Genomic DNA, 23,017 nt, shown 5'->3' with positions numbered 1-23,017 from the left:
TCAAGATCGCTCAATCATATGATGATATACATCAAATATATATTTATATATGTATTCAAAGTGAGTTCATATATTTTTATTATTATATATTAATATATGTTAAAATAAAAGTGCGCATTTTAAAAGAGAGGAAAATTTTGACTAAAATGACCAAAGGCATGGACCAAACAACAAGAAGCCGGTCGTTGCAATTTGTCTAGATGGAAAACTTTTGATGGAGACAGGTGAAGAAAATTGGACCCAGCACTCGTCCTCCCGTCCAGGACGGCAATGACTTTTGAGTTCCAACAAACAAAGTCTCTGGACAAAATGGCATAGCTAGACTAAACTTCACTTTCTCATGAAAATGTTGCCCTCTTAAACACATTTGTCAATCACAACATTACTCTTACTACTCCTCCCTTCATTCACTTCTCTAAATTAAGCCTGATCGCTGCACTGGCTTTGAGGATTTGTCACTGTGAAACAAGTTTTTTCTTTGAATCTCAACCAGGAAGATGCATAGCAAGCGTCAAAGTAAAGGAAGTACTGATTTTGACTTCTGGGGTGCAGATAAAAGTTCATGTGTTGAGCATAGTAGAGATGAGTTTCGTTTTGAAGAACAGGTTGGAGACGGATATGGTGATTTCTCCCCTCCTTTGTGGAAGGGAATTGATTTGAGAATCAGTGCATATGAATCTTCTCCTTTGCTTCCTTACAACCATCGATACAGTAACCTGTCACCACGGACACGGTCACAGGCAATTGCAGAAGGCAGGAAGGAACTCATGGACATGATTCATAACATGCCAGAGTGGAGTTATGAACTCTCATTGAAAGATATCGTTGATGAGCAACAAACACAGCAAGAGGTCAGGCGTGAGACTCTGACTGATGAGGGAAGTTGCTGCTTCAAGAATGAAGGTGAAACCAAGAAGCTGCAGAAGAAGAACAAGAAGAGAAGCACAAAGTCAGGTGAGATTTTGAGGAGTGAAAGTATGGAGAAGGAAACTTTCTTGATCAAGATGTTCTTTCCAATATCTTTTGGTTCAAAAAAGAAAACAAACGTCAGAAATCGGTCTAAGGTTTCTCCAAGATCATCATTTGACATATCTGAAAATCAACCTGATAAAGAACAGTGGATCAGGAGAAGCTCTCTGGCAGGAGAGAATAAACTGAATATTGCCAGGCATTTCAGCAGCAGCAACAGTAGCACAAGCAGTAAACACAGCATCTGCAACAGTAGCACAAACAGGTATTTGTTACATTATCAGAAGGAAAGTTTTCATTTATCAAAGCCGTGATTTGACTAAAACTCAACTCTATTGGTTAGAATAGTCACCTGAAATCTCCCTCTCTGCTGAAGTTCTATGAAATATACAAGTTTTCAACTATTAATTCATTTTGTGCATCTTCTAATTTATACAGGCAAGCTGAGAGCAATTTTTCATCGGGTTGCTGGCCCATTTTTCATACCAAGAGGAACAAAAACCGGAGACTGAGAGGATGCATCTTCTGAATTATGCATCATTCAACTAGAAATGATGGCCAAAGTGTCTTTATTCCTTGCATTCTCCTTCAACAGTTCTCTCCAAGAATCAACAGTACGTCTACAAGCCAAATGATACCTATTTTCAACATTTTAAAGGACCTAAAACCGCTGTGTATAACATGCAAATAGATGTTGTATTCGCTAGTCAGTGGAATTTCAGTGTAAAATCTATTGCAGCAGCCACTTCCAGTAACATTTTTGAAGATGGCAGATCATTAATTTTGACTAATGCACATGATATTACGCTCCATCATCATGCCAGTTTCAGTTATTCTGGAGCAACCTATGAAATAGATTCAGACAATCTCCAGCTCAATCTCCAGGCCTTCTATGGCTTTAACCCTCAATTCTTTATTTTAATATCTAAAATAAATGTAAGCGCTTACATGACACAGTATGAACCTAAGATATGACTAGGGAGACCTCCCAATTAACAAGAATCAGCTAATCCACTAAAACAGAAGCCGTGGTTGTTCACTGGCATGGATTTCCTATCTGCAGCCATAGAGCGTCATAAATTTAGTAAAACTATTTCCACACTAATTAAGTTTACAAGCAAGAAGTATGTTCAAGAAGAATAGTCAAATCCATAATGATAAACACAGTCAACTATTGTGGATCATACCAGATGCATATCAAAATAATTCCAGCCTGGTACAATGGCTGTAGTAATCTATATGATCCAATGCCTGATAATAACATCAATGAGCCTCATTGCCTTTACAAATAGCTGTATTATATACTTTAATATGCATCATATCATCTTTGATGACCAAGAAAATACACCATAAAAATTTTCCAAATCATCCAAAAATTAAAAAACTACACTCAATAACCATTTCCAGCATCTATAACAAAAAATAGAGCTGATAATTAACTGGCAGTATTTGCGAGATTGTTAATAGCACAACAATAAGTCTCCCTTATCAAGAAATCAAAACTATCTATGTGAAAATACCTAATACATCTTTGTAAACAGAATATGAGAAATTGGAAGATAACCAGCATTTACATGAACTCTCCTTCTAGTGTGTTAGTGTGATGCTCTAATATGACCAAATTCTTTAGTGTTGCTTTGATTACTCATTCGCATGGTCATAAATGGAGGCTTTGATTCAGCTAATTCTCAAAGTGATAAAACTGTCATTTCTCTTACTCTAGTTATCTTTGTCATCTTCAGTTTCTTGTAGTAAAGCACCCCTTACCTTTGCCCTGCCCAAGACAATATGGCTGTTAGCTGATACAAATTAAATTACAGGATTAGGTGATATCCTGTGTAAATACTCAAGTACCTGCGGTATGCTGGAATGACACGATTAGCAACTTTGGCTGAGATCGAACTTTGTGATGGTTGTTTATCTGCAGTTCAGTGAATAGAAAACAAAAGAGCTGATTGCTAAGGATATGATTATTAAAAAAATAAAAAATAAAAAGTAAAAATAAAACTTGCTAGTACCTAATGGCTCAAGGTTTAAAAAATATACAAAAATATCCGACATTATACAGAGATAGGATAATATAAAGAGATTACATACATCAGTTCATATGTAATGGTTTAATGAAAGCAAGAAAATTATGAAACATAAAATAGATGACTACAGATATAAGTCAAATTGATCCACAAAGTCCAATTTTGAATCTGCAGTCTTTTCTATTTTTCTAACTTTTTAGAAGGCTAAACAACTTGACTTTAGGATTTAGCCTGCTCACTGATGCCAAAGCCTATAATGTTTCCTAAACTAATCCATGAAAAGGGCTCTAGACCTAGCTCCTTAGCCTCTCCTATAACCTATAAAAAAACATCATGATGACTCCCATAATGATATTAGGAGCAAGACATTCCCATTTTTTTTTTTCATTTAATAGGAAATTTTATATCAATCCATGGACAAAAACAGCTTACTTCTAATCTGGATATTCTAACGCAAATACTATTGAACTGAATTTGGATGCACTTCAAGCTGAAATAATACATGCCTGGAGAATCTTGCAAACCATTACTCATTAAAGGAGCTAAAAGTTCACCTTTTTCAGAGGATTCCATCTTTTGCAATTTCTGTCTTTCTAGATTCAACAGTTGGTTCTGAATACTTTCATTCCTTTCCTAACAATAAGAACATATTTAACTCAATAAATGAAATGATGATCCCTGAAAAAGAGAAAAGCTACTAATACAGCAGTTGAAAAAACTGCAGAAACTAAGATTGTAAAGATCTTTTCGTTTTGTTGGGTTCAACTGCAGCATTAATGGACAGGAACTATAAGTTAGATCGAGTTTATCTTGAAGCCAAAATTTGATAACCAACAAAGTTATCTGGGTCGTCTTTGAGCTGTGAACATTTGGACTGTGAAATGCAGGACAAGTATAGAGAAATGGAGTCTTGAGTGAAGGATGATGTGAGCATAAACAGAGGAAATGGGTCTTCTTGGTACATGATTTTATAAATAAAAGTCAAAATTTGTTGTGTTTATTTATGGGAGCTCAAGGCAGATTTTTTTTTTTTTTCAACTGGTGTTGTTCACTCTTATATCGTATTCTGACTAGGGTTTGAAACAGTTTGGGTTTGAGCTACCCATCACAATTGTATTTGGGTGATTATTTTGTTTAAAAGTTTTCATTTGCATTTTTTTTTTTTTTGGGCTAAGTATGTATTACAAACAAAGCAAGGATGCCCAAAGGCACCCCGAAACAAGAACAACTGACCACAAAGGCCGGACAGAGACTACACCACCACAAAAGCCACAATGCTAGGACAAACCCCTAGTTAAAGGGGAAACCAAAAACAAGGCAATGTCACCATCCCTGTTCATATACAATGTGATAATCCTCCTAAACCTGACTAACTTAACATAAATACACATAATGATCACAGCAATAAAAACTGTGAAAAGCAGCAGCAGCAAAAAGCAACACAAAACCCACCACAGCATAACTGAGATGCAGGCTCTACAAGCACTCAGATTTGAAAGATACTTCAGGTCTACCACAATGATGCAGCAACACAAGGGGAAATCAAAGGGAGTGCTTACTGTTTGCTGAAGTTGTTTACACACTTGCTGGACATAAATCCACCAAGTATATAACCACCTTGCTGGGCACCGCACAGAGCACTTCTTATCATAACTCCCCCCACCCAAAGAGGAGAGCTATTCAATTGACAAATTTCCCAAATGAGCTTGGCTAAGTTTGCTTTGTTCCTCTCCTTACAATCATAAAGGCCAAGACCACCCTCATCTTTAGGCAAACAAATCTCCCTCCAAGCAACTCTAGCTTTCCGTTTATTGAAAGTTATACCATCCCAAAAGAAGGCTGTTAGGACTAATGTATACATAACATGCAGGAAAAAACACTCCAAAGAAAGGAAATCAAAAGGCAACAGCAAATGGGGACAGGTATCACTCCAGCAGGCTCCAAGTCCTTCAGAACCAACAAAGGACAGCAGAGCCACAGACAACATCTGCAGAAACGGTTAAAGGGATATAAAAGAGAAAGAGGGAGGAAAAAGAAGGCAAGCAGAAAAATCAGAGAATGGAGGGGAATTGAGGGGAGAGCAGACCTCTTGAAGGCTGCAGGCTGTTTTCTTATTATTAAGTTAGTATTTGTTTCCGTAAATGGTGCTTCCAGAGAAGTATCATAAGAATTATATGTTTCTGTAATCGGAAGACAGTGTTTATCTTTTATCTAGAAATATTATTAGACTTTTATATATCAACATGCTAAACATACAATGTTCATTTTTATACATTGAGAATATTGGCTTTCTCTTCTGAGCCTATCTCCGCTATCTTTATTACATCTTTTAGTTGGATCTTGAGTTCCTGAGTTCAGGAAGCAGTGCCTGCTTCTTGTGATTCCTTAGCTTGTGAACCTGTGGCTGTGGGAATCGGTCCCTAGAAGTCAAGGAAGGGCAGGCTAGCTACTGCTACTGAGTTCCCTCCAGGTACCTAACAAAGGCTCTTACAATGGCTTCAATCTCCCCAAGCGCTTCTGAAGGAAGAAGCAAAATTGAGGCCCAATATATGAGTACTAAAAAGCACCAACTTGGTTAAGAGAAAATGCCCCGCATAGGACACAAATTTACTTTTCCATGAAGTGATCCTCCCAAGGATTTTATCCACCAAAGGTTTGCAATCCTTACTAGTGAGCTTGGAAATAATCATGGAAACTCCAAGATAGTTAAAAGGGGTTTTTCCTTCCTCAAAATTTAACATTTCAACAATTTTTTTCTTCTCTTCCAACCCAACTCCGAAAATAAATACACAACTTTCTGAATTATTAGGCTTTTAACCTAGAATACTTGTGGAATAACTCAAGAGACTTCTTAATAAGACCAATGGACTTTGTTTCGACCTTACTAAAGATGAGGAGATTATCGGCAAAGCAAAGGTGCGTAATATCATTCTTCTTACATCTCCAATGAAACTCAAACTCCTTATTCAAAGACATAATCTCAAGAATTCTAGATAGAACTTCCATAGCTATGACAAAGAGGTAAGGGGAGATGGGATCACCAAGCCTTAGACCTTTAGAGCTAGTGAAGAATCCCTCAAGCTCACCATTAATGCATAGAAAGGAGTAGACATACACTCCTTGATCCACCTTATAAACATGGGATGGAGGCCAATCACTTTAAGAACTTTTAAAATGAAACTCCAAGTTACCATGTCATAGGCTTTGAGGAGGTCCACTTTGATGCCACATCTCTTAAGCTTGCTCTTCTCCCTATAATAAATGTGCATAAGCTCTTGACAAAGGAGAATGTTATCTCCAATTTTCCTTCCCTCAACAAAAGAAACTTGTGGCTTATTAATGAAGTTTGGAAGCATTCCTTTGAGCCTATTAGCCAAAATTTTGATAATACATTTATAAATAGTATTACAACCAGATATGGGCCTAAAATCTTTACAAAAGGTAGGATTCAGGCACTTAAGAATAAGAGTGCTAGAAATTCAACTCTTATTTAGCTAAAACAGAAGATTAAAACATAAAAACATAATAAACTAAAACTATTTCATTAATCAAAAGATTACAAAGATAAACTGAACAATTTAAGGAATTCGGAGCCTCTCATTCCAAACCGTTTGAAAAGTCTACGATCTCCCATTTTTAGGTCGTTCAAGGCATCAGAAACCTCCCACAATCAGCTAAGATTGGCTACCCAACCAACAAACCCTAATATGTTTTTCTTCTTCCCTCTTTTGAAACCTAAAGCGCATATTTATAATAGACTTACCATTGGATTTAGAACAAATGTCCCAGTTCTAACATTTTCCTCCCCTTCAAAACCATCTTCTGCTCAAGATGGACATTCATATATTGATTTTTTTTAACTTTTTTTTTCAATTTGCTTTTTTTGATTTTTTTTTCATTTTTAATTAATTTAGTTTTTTCTACATCAACTGACCCCTCTCTGTGCCACTTCTTTTTTACCTCTCCACTTTTTTCTCAAATGGCCCCACACTTTTTTTTTTCTCCTCCCAACAAACCAACCTTCGGCTTTCACTTTTTCTTTTCCCAGCAAATTAATAGCCCTCTTTCTCCTTTTCCCAATAAACCAACAGCCCTTTTAAAAAGCTTTGCCTTCCACCTTTTTTTTTTAACTTTTTTTCTGTCTCTCCTTTCTTTCTTCTCCTTGTCTTTTTCTCTTTTTCTTTCTTCTCCTCTCTTCATCTTTTGTCTTCTTCTCTTCACCATTTGTGCTACTTCCTTTTCTCCCCTTTCTCCTGTTTTATTTTTTTTAAGCCATTTCTCAGCATCGACTCTGGCAGCCTTTTAAATCTCCAATCATCGTCATCTTGCCAATTTGCCTTTCACCATCATCATCTTCAGTTGATCTTATTCTGACAAAACCTTTTAACGACCATCCACTGTCAACCAGTGACTTTTCGACTTCCTCATCTATCTCCGATCATTTCTCTTGCAGAAAGCACAGCAAAAACTCAGATCAAACTGCTCTGATACCATTTTGTTAGGAATCTAGCTCTTACTCAGCTAAAACAAAAAATTAAAACACAAAAACATAATAAACTAAAACTATTTCATTAATCAAAATATTACAAAGATAAATCAAACAATTCAAAGAGTTCGTGACCTCCAATTCCAGACAGTTCAAGGAGTCCAAAACCTCCTATTTTTCGGCCATTCAAAACGTGGAAGACCTCCCACAATCAACCAAGATTGGCTACCCAACCAATAAACCCTAATATGTTTTTTCTCCTTCCCTCTTTTGAAACCTAAAACGCATATTTATAATGAAGACTTATCATTGGATTGAGGACAAGTGTCCCAATCCTAACAAAAAGCAATAATGGAACAATTCATCTCTTTAAGCAACGATCCCAACTTGAAGAAGTCTTGGATTGCCTCAACCACATCATTGTCAATCACACTCTAAGCCTTGTTGAAGAAGTAAGCGCCAAAACCATCCGGACCCAAAGCCTTGCCATTGTCCAAAGTGAACAAAACATCTTTAATCTCCTCTCTCGGGACCTCCTTCACCATCTCAAAAGCTTGTTCAACCGAGATTCTATAGTTGACCACCTTGGCAATTTCTTCTTCTTTCACCTTTTGATTAAGGCCATTTTGAAGATGATAAAAGTATCTAACAAACTCCTCTTTCACTTTGTTCTTCTCACACTCAATGCTTCCAATCTTTAGGACAAATGCTATTAATGGCATTCCTATTGGTTCTAGTCTTGACACACTTGTGGAAATAACCAGTATTTTGGTCTCCCTCCAAGAGCCACTTGACTCTAGATTTTTACTCAAAAAATAACTCTTCTTTCCAACTAAGATAATTGAACTCCTTGACTTTTCTTTTCTCTTCTTCCACCAATAAATTATCACTGCAAACCTCCTTTGCACACACTTAAGCATGTTTCTCACACTTTTCAATCTCTTCGGGAGGCACCAAAACTATGATACAGACCTGAAGAGTGAGAGGTTTCAACATAGAGAAAAGCAGGCTCTTACTAGATACCGGCTTTAGATTACAGCTCCTTTAGAGCCAGTATGCTACACATTATAGTCGAAATAGCTCCAATGTAACAGTGCAATGTAAATCATTAAATGTAACAGAATTCCCCGAATTAATATATATTCATTTCATTCAGCAATTCAGTTACAATTACAGAAGTAATTTTCTAATTCAGTGTTACAATATTGATTTCCAGAAAATTACACAAAACAGTAACAACACATTCCAAAACACACTCTTGCAGTAGTTTCACCAAACCAACTGCTGAACCACAACAACTTTCGAGAGGTTGTACTCTCCCTACCTATTACTTTTTCCTCAAAAAACTGCTCTCCCATACTTCCTTTCTACAAGCTTATATCTACTCTCCTACTCCTTTGCCTCCTTTCTGCCACTCAGGATTTGCCACCTCATCACTTGAATTTCCCAGGATCAAATACAATTCTCTTGCTTTTGACCTCTACTATTTCTAACTTGAGAGACTCTTCAAACTTGTTTGGTTGTCCTACTTTCTTCCAGCTTGTCGGCCACATGTCACTCTCCCTCTCTTGGTCTTCCTTTTGATATACACCTTCACCCTAACATTGCCCCTCCCATTAAGAGGCACCTTGTCCTCAAGGTGCAAATTGGGAAAGAAGTGTTTGAGATTATCATACAGTTCACAAGAATTCTCACAGTTCGACAGTCCTCGCCATTTTGTCAGCAGCTCTAAATCCCCCTGTTTGGAATATCTATGTGCCAATACTATTTCTGGTTGAGTTTGCAGCTCCATTTCCTCATTAAGGCAGTCAGGTAAGGGCTGAGGCAGTAAAGCAGATCCTATCTGCTTCTTTAGTTAAGAAATGTGAAAAACAGGGTGTATTTTTGCATTCTCAAGTAGTTTTAATTCATAAGCCACTGCACCTATTTTTTTAATCACTTGAAATGGTCCATAAAAACGAGGGTTGAGTTTCTCATTCGGACGAGATGCCAATGAACAAAAACAATATGGTTGTAACTTAAGGAAGACCCAATCGCCTACTTAAAATTTGACGTCCCTTTGATGTTTGTCGGCTGCCTTCCTCATTCTTTCTTGAGCCATGTGTAAATTGCTTTTTAATTAATCCAAAATTAAGTTCCTCTCCTTAATCATGGAATTCACTTCTTTAATCCTACATTCTTCTTCCACCCATCTCAAAAAGGGAAGGGGATCTCTCCCATAGACGGCCCTAACAGAGTCATGCCGGTTGAGCTATGAAATGGCGTGTTATACCAATATTCTGCCCACGCTAGCCACCAAGGCCAATTTTTGGGCTACCTCAAGCAAAAGCAGTGAAGGTACGTTTCTAAACCTCGATTCACGACTTCAATTTGGCCATCCGTCTGAGGATGGTAGGCCGTATTATATTTAAAGATAGTTCCAACAACCCTAAAAATTTCTGTCCAAAAATGACTCAGAAAAATACGATCTCGGTCTGTAACTATGCTTCGTGGGAACCCATGAAGGCGAACCACCTCTTTGATAAACACCTCTACCACGTCTTTGGCATTGAAGGGGTGGCGTAGTGCGATAAAATGCCTGCATTTCATTAATCTATCCACGATCACCAAAATAACACTCTTTCCTTTTACCTTTGGAAGACCTTCGATGAAATCCATAGTTAAGTCCTCCCACGTATTAGCTTGGATAGGTAATGGTTGTAGTAAGCCCGCTGGAGACATTGCCTCATATTTCATCCTTTGACACACATCACATTCTGCCACACAACTATTAACATCCTTCTTCATACCTTCCCAATACATAATAGAATTCAGCCTTTTATACGTTCTGAAAAAACCAAAATGTCCACCATAAGATGATGAGTGAACTCAACAATCAAAGAAGGAATAAACCTGGAACATTTTGGCACCACTAATCTGCCTCTGTATAGCAACTTACCCCTTCTTAAAGAATAGCCAACGTGGAAAATAGGATTGCTTAACAGGTCTTGAATAATACCTCTTAATTTTTTGTCATTCTCCACTTCCTATTGCAGGCCTTCGGCTGCTCCCAACTAGGGCTAGATACGAACCGAGCCGAGCTCGGCTCGCAGCTAGCTCGGGCTCGGCTCGGTTTATTTATGGACGGCTTAAGTTCGGCTCGAGCTCGACTCGGGCTCGGCTCGAGTTCGGCTCATTTTTCATTATCAAAACGACATCGTTTTGAATATATATAGATCAAAACAATGTCGTTTTGTATAAAAAATTTTGAAAAAAAATCTACCGAGCCAACCCGAGCCAGCTCGAGCTCGATCGAGCCGAGCAGAACCCGGCTCGTTTCGGGCTCAAACCGAGTCGAGCCGAGCCGAGCTCGAGCTCGAGCTGGCTCGGCTCGAGTCCAGCCCTACTCCCAACTGAACTACCGTCACAGCTCCACATTCTGGGACAAATTTGGGGTTCCTTGATAAGGCATTAGCGGCCTTATTTTCGCATCCAGGATGATATATAATTTCGAAATCGAATCCTAACATTTTGACTAACCATTTTTGTTGCTCATGGCCAATAATCTTCTACTCTATCAGAAACTTCAAGCTCTTTTGGTTGGTTTGAATTTGGAAAAACCATCCGAGAAGATAATAACACCATTTTTGAAAAGCTAACATAATTGCCATTAATTCTTTCTCGTACACAAATTTGCTATGATTCCTTCATGAAAGAGCTTTGCTTAAATACGCAATAAGTCGGTTGTCTTGCATAAGTACAGCCCCCAATCCCGCTCCAAATGCATCTGTCTCGATTGCGAATTGTTTAGAAAAGTTTGGGATGGCCAAAACAAGAGCAGAAACCATGGCAACTTTAAGGGCGTCAAAAGCTCGTTGTGCTTCCAATCCCTAATGAAAAGCATTTTTCTTCAATCACTTCATTAAGGGTTCGGCGATTTTTCCATAACCCCTTACCAACCGCCGATAGTAACCTGTTAATCCCAAAATCCCCCTTAAATCCCTCAGATCACATGGAACAGGTCAAGCCTCCATATCGGGTCAGCTTCTACTCCTTGTTTTCATACAATGTAACCCAAATATTCGATCTGATTCTATCCAAACAAGCATTTCTTCCTATTAATCACCAGACCATGATCTTGGAGTAGTTGCAAAACAGGCCTCAAACACCTTAAATGGTCTTGAAATATCCGACTGTAAATCAATATATCATCAAAAAAAACTAGGACATTTTTTTGTAGATGAGGCCTGAAGATCTCGTTCATCAAACTTTGAAATGTAGCGGGGGCATTGGTTAGTCCAAATGGCATGACGAGAAATTCATAGTGCCCTTTGTGGGTTCGAAAGGTTGTTTTTTCAACATCCTCTAAATGAACTCTTATTTGATGGTACCTGAACTTCAGGTTGAGTGTACCGAATACCTTCACACCCCCTAATTCATCCAATAATTCATCAATGGTGGGAATTGGAAATTTATCAGGAATGGTAATACGACTGAGAGCTCGATAGTCGACACAGAAGCACCAACCCCCATCCTTTTTTTGCACTAAAATCACCAAGCTAGAGAATAGACTCACATTGGGTCGAACCACCCCTGCTGCCAACATCTCTTTCACTATTTTCTCAATCTCATTCATTTGAAAATATAGGTAACAGTAGGGTCGTAGATTCGGAGGTTGGGAGCCCGATAATAATCGGATAGCATGGTCATGATTTTTTTGTGGTGGGAGTCCCTGAGGCTCTTGAAATAGAGTTTCGAATTGTCCCAGAAGCTCTTGAATCTCTGGAGGTACTATAGGTTTTTCAACCCCATCGTGTTTTGCCATTATTCCCAATTCAACCCAAAATCCTTGTCCTCCGTCGCTCAGTAGTTTGCACATAGTTTTGAGAGAAGATTCCAGCCTAACCAGAGAAGAGTCCCCCTTTAATTCCACCCTTCTACCATCCCACCAAAATCTCATACAAAGATTATTCCAATTGATTTTAACCTCCTCCAATTGCTTTAACCACTCAACCCCAAGTATGACATCTACGCCTCCTAAAGGAAAAGAAAGAAAATTGAGCGACATTGAGAGCCCTGCAACCTCAATTTGACTTCCTCACAACGACCCACTCAAATTTTTTGGTTGTCCCCAAGCACCACAGAGTATCTAACAGCCTGAACCTATAAGCCCAACTCTTGCACCAACTTATCTAGGAGGAAATTCTGAGTCGCGTCGCTGTCCACCAAAATGACAACCCTTCTGTTGTTTATTTCTCCCAACAGTTTCATTATTTTGGGTGAATCAAACCCCACCACTGAACTGAAAGATTTTGGCAAGAAAATTAAAATTTTTAGATCATGTTCACATCATATGTAACAATGATAATATAAAATTTACATGTTGTTTCAAGAAATAAAACATAAAAACATGTAAACTACCTTGTACCTTGTAAGTTGATTTGAAGTTTGGAAGCTTGAATCACTCAAATAAGTGATCTCTTGACTTGCACCCTTCAAGGAAGAAAAATGGTGCTTTTCCCGGCAAAAGAAGAAGAAGAAGAGAAAATGTAATATTTTTCTACATTTTTCTCTCTTTTATTAAACTAAAACTTGATATTTATCAAGTTAAAGCATGTGTTCAATTCTTATTGGTTGATAATTAAGAGAAATTATAATTTGACACATGTTGAATAATTTGTGCCCAAAATTATTCATTCTAACTTTCTAAACAATTTAAAAGGTGTAAAATGACAATTTTACCCCTTTTCCGAATCTTATTCAAAAAACATAATTTTTTATCCTCGGAAAGTGCTAACCCACCATGGATAAATATTTTCAACTTCATAACACCATTTTCTTTCTTGAAATATGGGTGTAACCTTCAAGGTTCATAGTGACGTAGTCGTGGGCCTATGTCAGACGATACGTTTCATTATATCATTGTATAACTCAAAACTGTCGTTGACCAATATACTTTGTTTTCCGCTACAAAACAAAGCTCCCACTGATCATGTGGTGTCATTTAGCAATGCCCCATGACCCCTACATCATAATGAAGTACAAGCTTCACATAATGTCAAATGAACCTTTCTTACTCACACTTATCATGTAATCCAATCCTTCTGTCATTACATCCCGATTGAACTTGGATTTATAGAATATCAAAATCCAATATTTAATCTTTTCGAATATCAAGTCATACATCATAACGTGCCACATCGAAACTCTCTTCATGTGGTCTTTTATTTACACTGGCCAGTGTCTTAGATTTTCATATTTCTCGATATTTGTATGGAAATTCGAGAGCAGTCGAGCTGACAGATCCCTGTATGATCACTTATCCTCTCGCTCAAGCAACATATGATTAAAGCGGCTTCTGAACGAGACATGATTAGCGTCGTGGTATACACCGTATGAACCATACGTTCCGGAACGAAACACAACTGTGATATCTCAAGTCAAAGGATCTATACACTAGTATGATTTACGATGTATCATTGAATAGATATTAATGCCCATATGATCATCATTCAACGGTCACGTTCGATAAATAATATAATATAATAACCTTTGATCAGTTCTCTAACCATCAAATGGTTCCATTGTTTACCTATGTGTATATCCACCATGTCTAATATCATCTATTGATATACTGTGGTGATATAGCACACACCCACTATGCAATACTATTGCCCAAACAAATTGCCTATACAGAAAACGATTTGATGACGTTTATTAAAACTCATCGGGACCTTTCACATGTTGTATGCATGTAACTAATATGGATGTAATATACAACTACAACATAAATATAAAAGTGACGTAGAAAACATGTGAAGTATGACAGAACTCTTTTTTTATTAATAATGTATATGCAAGATATACAACCCTTAAAACCAATTAAAGCGATTGGTTTTTAAGGCATATTCTAACAAGAACTCCCACTTGCACTAAAGCCAATCGCGGTAGTACCTAATGCCCATTCTCTGTATGATCACTTATCCTCTCGCTCAAGCAACATATGATTAAAGCGGCTTCTGAACGAGACATGATTAGCGTCGTGGTATACACCGTATGAACCATACGTTCCGGAACGAAACACAACTGTGATATCTCAAGTCAAAGGATCTATACACTAGTATGATTTACGATGTATCATTGAATAGATATTAATGCCCATATGATCATCATTCAACGGTCACGTTCGATAAATAATATAATATAATAACCTTTGATCAGTTCTCTAACCATCAAATGGTTCCATTGTTTACCTATGTGTATATCCACCATGTCTAATATCATCTATTGATATACTGTGGTGATATAGCACACACCCACTATGCAATACTATTGCCCAAACAAATTGCCTATACAGAAAACGATTTGATGACGTTTATTAAAACTCATCGGGACCTTTCACATGTTGTATGCATGTAACTAATATGGATGTAATATACAACTACAACATAAATATAAAAGTGACGTAGAAAACATGTGAAGTATGACAGAACTCTTTTTTTATTAATAATGTATATGCAAGATATACAACCCTTAAAACCAATTAAAGCGATTGGTTTTTAAGGCATATTCTAACAAGAACTCCCACTTGCACTAAAGCCAATCGCGGTAGTACCTAATGCCCATTCTCTGTATGATCACTTATCCTCTCGCTCAAGCAACATATGATTAAAGCGGCTTCTGAACGAGACATGATTAGCGTCGTGGTATACACCGTATGAACCATACGTTCCGGAATGAAACACAACTGTGATATCTCAAGTCAAAGGATCTATACACTAGTATGATTTACGATGTATCATTGAATAGATATTAATGCCCATATGATCATCATTCAACGGTCACGTTCGATAAACAATATAATATAATAACCTTTGATCAGTTCTCTAACCATCAAATGGTTCCACTGTTTACCCATGTGTATATCCACCATGTCTAATATCATCTATTGATATACTGTGGTGATATAGCACACACCCACTATGCAATACTATTGCCCAAACAAATTGCCTATACAGAAAACGATTTGATGACGTTTATTAAAACTCATCGGGACCTTTCACATGTTGTATGCATGTAACTAATATGGATGTAATATACAACTACAACATAAATATAAAAGTGACGTAGAAAACATGTGAAGTATGACAGAACTCTTTTTTTATTAATAATGTATATGCAAGATATACAACCCTTAAAACCAATTAAAGCGATTGGTTTTTAAGGCATATTCTAACAAGAACTCCCACTTGCACTAAAGCCAATCGCGGTAGTACCTAATGCCCATTCTCTGTATGATCACTTATCCTCTCGCTCAAGCAACATATGATTAAAGCGGCTTCTGAACGAGACATGATTAGCGTCGTGGTATACACCGTATGAACCATACGTTCCGGAACGAAACACAACTGTGATATCTCAAGTCAAAGGATCTATACACTAGTATGATTTACGATGTATCATTGAATAGATATTAATGCCCATATGATCATCATTCAACGGTCACGTTCGATAAACAATATAATATAATAACCTTTGATCAGTTCTCTAACCATCAAATGGTTCCATTGTTTACCCATGTGTATATCCACCATGTCTAATATCATCTATTGATATACTGTGGTGATATAGCACACACCCATTATGCAATACTATTGCCCAAACAAATTGCCTATGCAGAAAACGATTTGATGACGTTTATTAAAACTCATCGGGACCTTTCACATGTTGTATGCATGTAACTAATATGGATGTAATATACAACTACAACATAAATATAAAAGTGACGTAGAAAACATGTGAAGTATGACAGAACTCTTTTTTTATTAATAATGTATATGCAAGATATACAACCCTTAAAACCAATTAAAGCGATTGGTTTTTAAGGCATATTCTAACAAGAACTCCCACTTGCACTAAAGCCAATCGCGGTAGTACCTAATGCCCATTCTCTGTATGATCACTTATCCTCTCGCTCAAGCAACATATGATTAAAGCGGCTTCTGAACGAGACATGATTAGCGTCGTGGTATACACCGTATGAACCATACGTTCCGGAACGAAACACAACTGTGATATCTCAAGTCAAAGGATCTATACACTAGTATGATTTACGATGTATCATTGAATAGATATTAATGCCCATATGATCATCATTCAACGGTCACGTTCGATAAACAATATAATATAATAACCTTTGATCAGTTCTCTAACCATCAAATGGTTCCATTGTTTACCCATGTGTATATCCACCATGTCTAATATCATCTATTGATATACTGTGGTGATATAGCACACACCCATTATGCAATACTATTGCCCAAACAAATTGCCTATGCAGAAAACGATTTGATGACGTTTATTAAAACTCATCGGGACCTTTCACATGTTGTATGCATGTAACTAATATGGATGTAATATACAACTACAACATAAATATAAAAGTGACGTAGAAAACATGTGAAGTATGACAGAACTCTTTTTTTATTAATAATGTATATGCAAGATATACAACCCTTAAAACCAATTAAAGCGATTGGTTTTTAAGGCATATTCTAACAAGAACTCCCACTTGCACTAAAGCCAATCGCGGTAGTACCTAATGCCCATTCTCTCTAGATGCTAGTCCAACAGTCTTTGTATTAGTGCTTTAGTTAATGGGTCTGCAAGATTGTCCGTCGAAGCAATCTTCTGAATGACTATCTCCAACTCCAACGAATTCTCTCAAGATGTGATATTTTCGTTGAACATGCTTTGACTTTTGATGCGTTCTTGGTTCCTTTGCCTGTGCAATGGCACCAGTATTGTCACATAATATAATTACTGGTTAACTCATCTGAGGAACCACGCCCAACTCTGTAACGAATTTACGCATCCAAACGGCCTTTTTTGCAGCTTCTGAAGCGGCAATATACTCAGCTTCTGTAGTAGAGTCTACAGTAGTCGATTGTTTGACACTTTTCCAATAGACTGTGCCTCCATTACAAACAAAAATAAATGCAAACGTAGACTTTCTATTGTCTACATCTGACTGGAAATCAAAATCTGAGTGTCCTTTGAGCGTCAACTCTGAACCCCCATAACCCAGTATCAACTCCTTGGTCTTTCTTAAATACTTCAGGATGGCTTTTACTGTTGTCCAATGTCTTTCTCCAGGATTTGACTGATATTTGCTTACTGCACTAACTGCAAAAGCAATGTCTGGTTGTGTATATAACATGGCGTACATGAGACTCCCTACTGCTAAAGCATATGGCACCTCACACATTCGTTATCGCTCCTCATCAGTCTTTGGACACATATCTTTTAATATATGTCTTCCATGAGGAAACGGTAAAAGACCTCTCTTGGAGTTTTACATATGAAAACGTTTCAACACTTTCTCTATGTACAACTTTTGAGATAAACTTATTAATCCTTTCGCTCTATCTCTATAGATGCGAATACCTAGAATATAGGTTGCTTCTCCAAGATCCTTCATGGAAAAAGATTTCACTAACCATAGCTTAACCTCAGTCATAGTGTCAATGTTGTTTCCAATTAATAATATGTCATCTACATACAAGACTAGGAAAACGACAATTTTATCCCTATCCAATTTATAAACACACGGCTCATCCGGATGTTTAATAAAATCGAATACTCGAATTGTTTCATCAAACCGATTGACTGCTCCATATAAATATTTTCTTCAATATACCCATTGAGAAAAGCAGTTTTAACATCCATCTGCTATATCTCATAATCATAATGTGTTGCGATAGCTAGCAGGATTCTGATGGATTTAAGCATCGCGACTGGTGAAAAGGTCTCCTCATAATCCAACCCTTATTTTTTAGTATAACCTTTAGCTACCAATCAAGCTTTATAAGTTTCAACTTTTCCATCCTTACCAATTTTCCTCTTGAAGATCCATTTACATCCGATCGGAACTATTCCATTAGGTGGATCAACGAGTGTCCATACTTGATTGGCATTCATAGATTCAATTTCTGAATTTATTGCCTCTAGCCATCTGTCGGAGTCAATATCCAATATTGCCTCTTGGTAAGTTTTTGGATCCTCTAGATACTCAGTTTCTCCCATTAGAAGCGATTCAAAATCTCCTTCTGTCAGAAATCCATATCTCTCGAGAGGTCGAGACACTCTAATAGACTTTCTTATTAGAGCCGTTGTAGTTGGTATAGGTGATTGTATACCTGGAGGATTTACTTGAATAGGCTCGATTACGGGCTCTCCAGACTCTTCTTCGAGCATAATTTTCCTTCCTGTACCACCTTCCTCTAAAGATTGAGATGACTATTTGGCAATCTAAAATGGTAGATATTCTTCATAATCAACACCTGTAAAGGTCAAGGAAGGCTAAGAAGATTGGCTTGTAAACATTTCAAGTTGACTTGTAGGATGACTTAACTGGACTTGTGCAACATTTGCATTCTGAATGGGTCACCCATGTAATTTATAACATTTCTCCTTAGTATGCCCCCACCAATTACAATAACTACATCTAGGCCAACCCCCCTGTTTCCTCGAGCACCTAGATTATGTTAAGAATTGAAAGCCAAGATAGAGGAATCAACGGTTATGGATTCAGATCCTACGCTATTGGAAGAGACCAAAGCAGCCGAACAAACACATCATCTAGAGTGGAAACAGTAGCATTGGACAAAATATGATCCTGAACAAAGGCAAGATTTAGATTAATAATAGGAAAGGTGAACACCATAAAGAACTTATCACGTTGAGCCAACTCTTCAGTGACAGTTTTGCCAGCAGGTATCAATGAATTACATTTTACCTTCAGGGAGGCTATTCGACCGAGAAACTTAGACATGTCCATTTCTTGTTGTTTTAGATTAACAAGGGAGGACACAACAAAATAAAGTCTCTAGATGTCATTAGTATAAAGGCATTTGGCTTGAGTCCATATCCCAAAACAAGTTCTATAGGCCTTATAGATAGGATGGAGTTGAGGATCGATCGTATTCTAGAGCAAACTACACATCAAAGCATATGTTTTCCTCCATGTCGACTTATCCACTTCGATATTGTTAGCTTGGGTAGTTAAATGATCCTTGAGACCTTGCCCTATGCACCATAATTCAAATAAAGCAACCCAAGAGGTATAGTTGGCACTTCCCGTTAATTTTTTAGTTGTAATAATGGGAAGAGAGAGAAATGAGAAGTATTTGGATTTGGAACTCTTGATAGCCATATTAACCATTCAAGATGGAGAAATTAATCATAAATTGAGGAACGCTAGTGAAAAGTACCCGGTGATGAGGTTAGAAAAGTGAACAGAGCCTTGAGAGAAGGAAAAATCTGACAGAAATTGTTTTCTAACAATGTTACAGACGGCTAGCAATGAACAAGCGCGTGGATGACTGGAAAAGATACGCTGGTGCTAGCCAAAGATGATGGTATCAACAATGTTGGCTTGCGCATCGAAAAAGTAGATCAGAGAAGACTATCCAAGAAGGAAACGTCTAGCGCATTCAAACAATTCTGATGACCAATGATGGTGGGCTCACCATAGATCGATTCGTCAATGTCTTTTGAATTGACTACTAAAGGTGGTGTCATCGCACGCTCACCAGAAAAGCAGATCGGTAATGGAGACTACCAAGTAGACTGATGACACATGGAGGAACGTGCAACATTGAATGGTGACTCTCTTTCCAGTGGTTTGTCAGCAAAGTCATTCCGATCACAATGGTGTAGCCATGGCCATCGAAAAAGGACAAAAACATGATAGTCGGAGAAGACAGTCAAAAAATGACAAACTTTGTTGGAGAATGAATCAGGATCACCGGAAAAATTTTCTCAATACCACGTAAAACACAAGAATAATTGTATAATTCTCAATATTTCATAAGAATAAATTACAATCATTAACAGGAGATTGAAAACCTAATATAGGAAAGACTATCAATACATTCCTATTTTACATGATACAATTACCTAATCCTATTTTAGAGAAATCCTAACCTAATATGTACAACTCAACAGATATTATACTCAATATATTCTTACAACACCTTTTCTTCTTAGAGATCTTTCTTATACACGATTGGTATGTTGTCAACCTTCTTGGCTATTACATTACACTTCATATGTCCTTAATGGTTTCTTTTAAAATGGGTGTGTTTGACTTTAGTTAATAATGTAGGATCTTAAGTTTTGATTTTAGTGAACCAAACATTAATTAGCCTAAATCTTAAAGACCTAAATGTGATTGTAGCTAACAAGTGAGACTGCCATATGCAACACAAATAGAGAGATGTGAAAAGGCAAAAGCTAATGTGATTATCCCTAAAAAATATGTAGCATCAAATAAAGAAAAGTAATAACGATATGCCTTGACAAATGTGCAAGTAGAAACCAAAAAGATTGAACTGTAAGCTTAAATGTATAGAAGTGACACAAAGGCATACCTTCTCAGCCAATATCACTTTTGTTAGTTGAAGAGACCATTCTTGCTCTATGGTAAATACAAAATGAGCAACAATTAATTTTCTCAAAAGATAGTTTCATCACCAACACTATTAAGCCTGTCCTAAAGTCACACCATGTGAAAGACATGAAATGGGGAATAAAAGAAAAGATCTATATAAATAATACACCACCAATAACATAATGCCAGGAAAAAGTACATCATATAAGTGGTGCAGCTGGAAGAATGAATAATAAAAACACATAACCATTGGCATTTATGCAATATACAAAAAAATTGAACACAATAAAAGATTGTAAAAGTTCTTTCTTAAGAAGACCAATTCACCAACCAATGAGAACCAATAGATTCATAATAGGGTATTATCAATTACATTTTCATTACTAGCCCACCCTCATTTAAGTATAATAGTATATGTCAATCCAATATCTATTTTAGTGGCTATCTCCTTGTGTTAGGGTAAAAGTTTTAAGCTAGCAATCAAAGATACATCTCAGTGACCTTCTCTACAAGTTGTTAATAGTTGTGTAGATATAAGAACAACAACCACAGTTATAAGAACTTATACGATTTATAAAAAAAACCATGCAAATTGACAACAATAAAATTTTCAAGTATGTGACCCAACATCCCCTTACCAGGAAAAAAATTAGAAGTATAATAATTAAAGTATATATATAAGATATTACCATTTATAAGTAGTTGTTGCAGGCTTTTGAAAGCTTTGAAGAGCTGTAAAGATAGATTTTCCATAGCCTTAGAAGCAACAGATCCCTTGAGTCTTGTGAGAGAAATGGAGATTAGAGGCATCCCTTTCGATTTTTGGGCCACTAATCTTGCACTTGCAACATCTGGAGCACAGTGAACAGTAAGTAGCATCAAAAGTTTTTCTCTATTAGAGAGTCTCAAGGTTTCTTCTGTCTGAATCACTAACTTGGTAACTACCTCAAAATAAAACACCCTAATTTATCATTATAGTTAATAGCAGAAAGATAATGATAACTTTGAATTTTGATTACCATCTGAGTCTGAAAATCCCTCCAGAACAAGCTTGACATCTTCAGATTTAATGGACGAGACAACATAATCAATGAACTCAGACCACGAGCCCCCTACTCCAATTTTATCCCTCTGCAAATATGATCAGGAAAAGTAAAATAAAGCATCATAATCATAATCTAAACCTAATAAACCCAACACTTGAAAATGCTTCAATGATCCACTAGCTATTCACTTAAACCAAACAGAACCTGCCATATACCCAGCAACAACACAGTGCCGATCCCTAAAACAAATTCAATGCCAAGGATTTCAGTCATATAAAGTTTCCTCTTGCTTAAAAATTCAATGCTAACCAAATATAGGGATTCCTTAACCTTTAAAAAAAAAAAAAAAAAACAGAGGAAGATTACATACCATGTCCTCAAGCTGCAACACGGAGCGTTTAGCCTCCCAAGTACTGGAGTGAAAATCGGTGGCATGGATAAATAGGTTAGAGGAATCAGGAGCGAAGACATGGAACAAGAACCGAATCACTCGACCTGAACCCGAGCCAGCCCACTCAATTTTCGGTTCTCCAAATATAGGTGCGAAATTATCCAACTCCATCTTTCTTCTCCTGTGTTTGCCTATCTGGTTGCCGAGAAGATGAAAGAACCAAAAAAGAAGACGGAATGAAACTTACAGCAGAAGGAAAATAAAGGATTGGGCTTTAAGGCTCCCCTGAGGTATAATCAAGCTACTAAAATTTCCCTGAATTTTCATATAAAACAAAAAAGGAAATCAAAAATTACCCCAAAATTAAGGGGGCAAAAAAAATTACCCCTGTATTTGACTTTTAAACTAAAATGCCCTAAATTCTTGCAGAGACGAAAATGCCCCTCATAACAAAATTGAAGAAAATTATGCGTTTAGGCGTCAAACACACAAAAACAACAAATTCAAACACACGTTTCATGCAGTCGACACCTTCGATTTTCTCAAGCGATTTTTACAACATTTTTTATGACGAAAATGGACAAAAAGGTTAGTAAAATAATCTTTGTCATTTCTTTATGCATTTTGGTTCAAGATTTACTTGATTTGATATGAAATTTG

General features: G+C 37.0%; 2 protein-coding genes across 3 annotated transcripts; one reads left to right on the top strand and one right to left on the bottom strand.

Moving 5' to 3' along the window:
- The first annotated feature begins 214 nt into the window (after positions 1-214).
- On the top strand, positions 215-1,782 carry LOC123199444. The gene is made up of 2 exons (XM_044614452.1): positions 215-1,234; positions 1,408-1,782. The coding sequence occupies exons 1-2, from the start codon at positions 498-500 to the stop codon at positions 1,496-1,498; spliced, it is 828 nt and encodes a 275-aa protein (XP_044470387.1). The 5' UTR covers positions 215-497; the 3' UTR covers positions 1,499-1,782.
- Positions 1,783-2,334: 552 nt separating this feature from the next.
- LOC123199445 lies at positions 2,335-22,634 on the bottom strand. 2 transcript variants are annotated; one of them, XM_044614453.1, is made up of 7 exons: positions 22,337-22,629; positions 21,940-22,051; positions 21,610-21,771; positions 20,901-20,947; positions 3,557-3,635; positions 2,824-2,890; positions 2,335-2,743 (listed from the first exon to the last, which is right to left on the bottom strand). In XM_044614453.1, exons 1-7 carry the CDS (start codon positions 22,526-22,528, stop codon positions 2,689-2,691), a joined length of 714 nt encoding a protein of 237 aa, XP_044470388.1. In that variant the 5' UTR covers positions 22,529-22,629; the 3' UTR covers positions 2,335-2,688. The 2 variants fall into 2 exon arrangements, with proteins under 2 accessions (XP_044470388.1, XP_044470389.1); XM_044614454.1 differs by lacking the exon at positions 3,557-3,635 and having other exon boundaries at positions 22,337-22,634.
- Between the last annotated feature and the right edge of the window lie 383 nt (positions 22,635-23,017).

The sequence above is a fragment of the Mangifera indica genome, chromosome 16 (genome assembly GCF_011075055.1).
Source record: "Mangifera indica cultivar Alphonso chromosome 16, CATAS_Mindica_2.1, whole genome shotgun sequence".
In the NCBI taxonomy this organism is placed as follows: Eukaryota; Viridiplantae; Streptophyta; class Magnoliopsida; order Sapindales; family Anacardiaceae; genus Mangifera; species Mangifera indica.
This window is presented reverse-complemented; position numbering and strand designations above follow the sequence as displayed.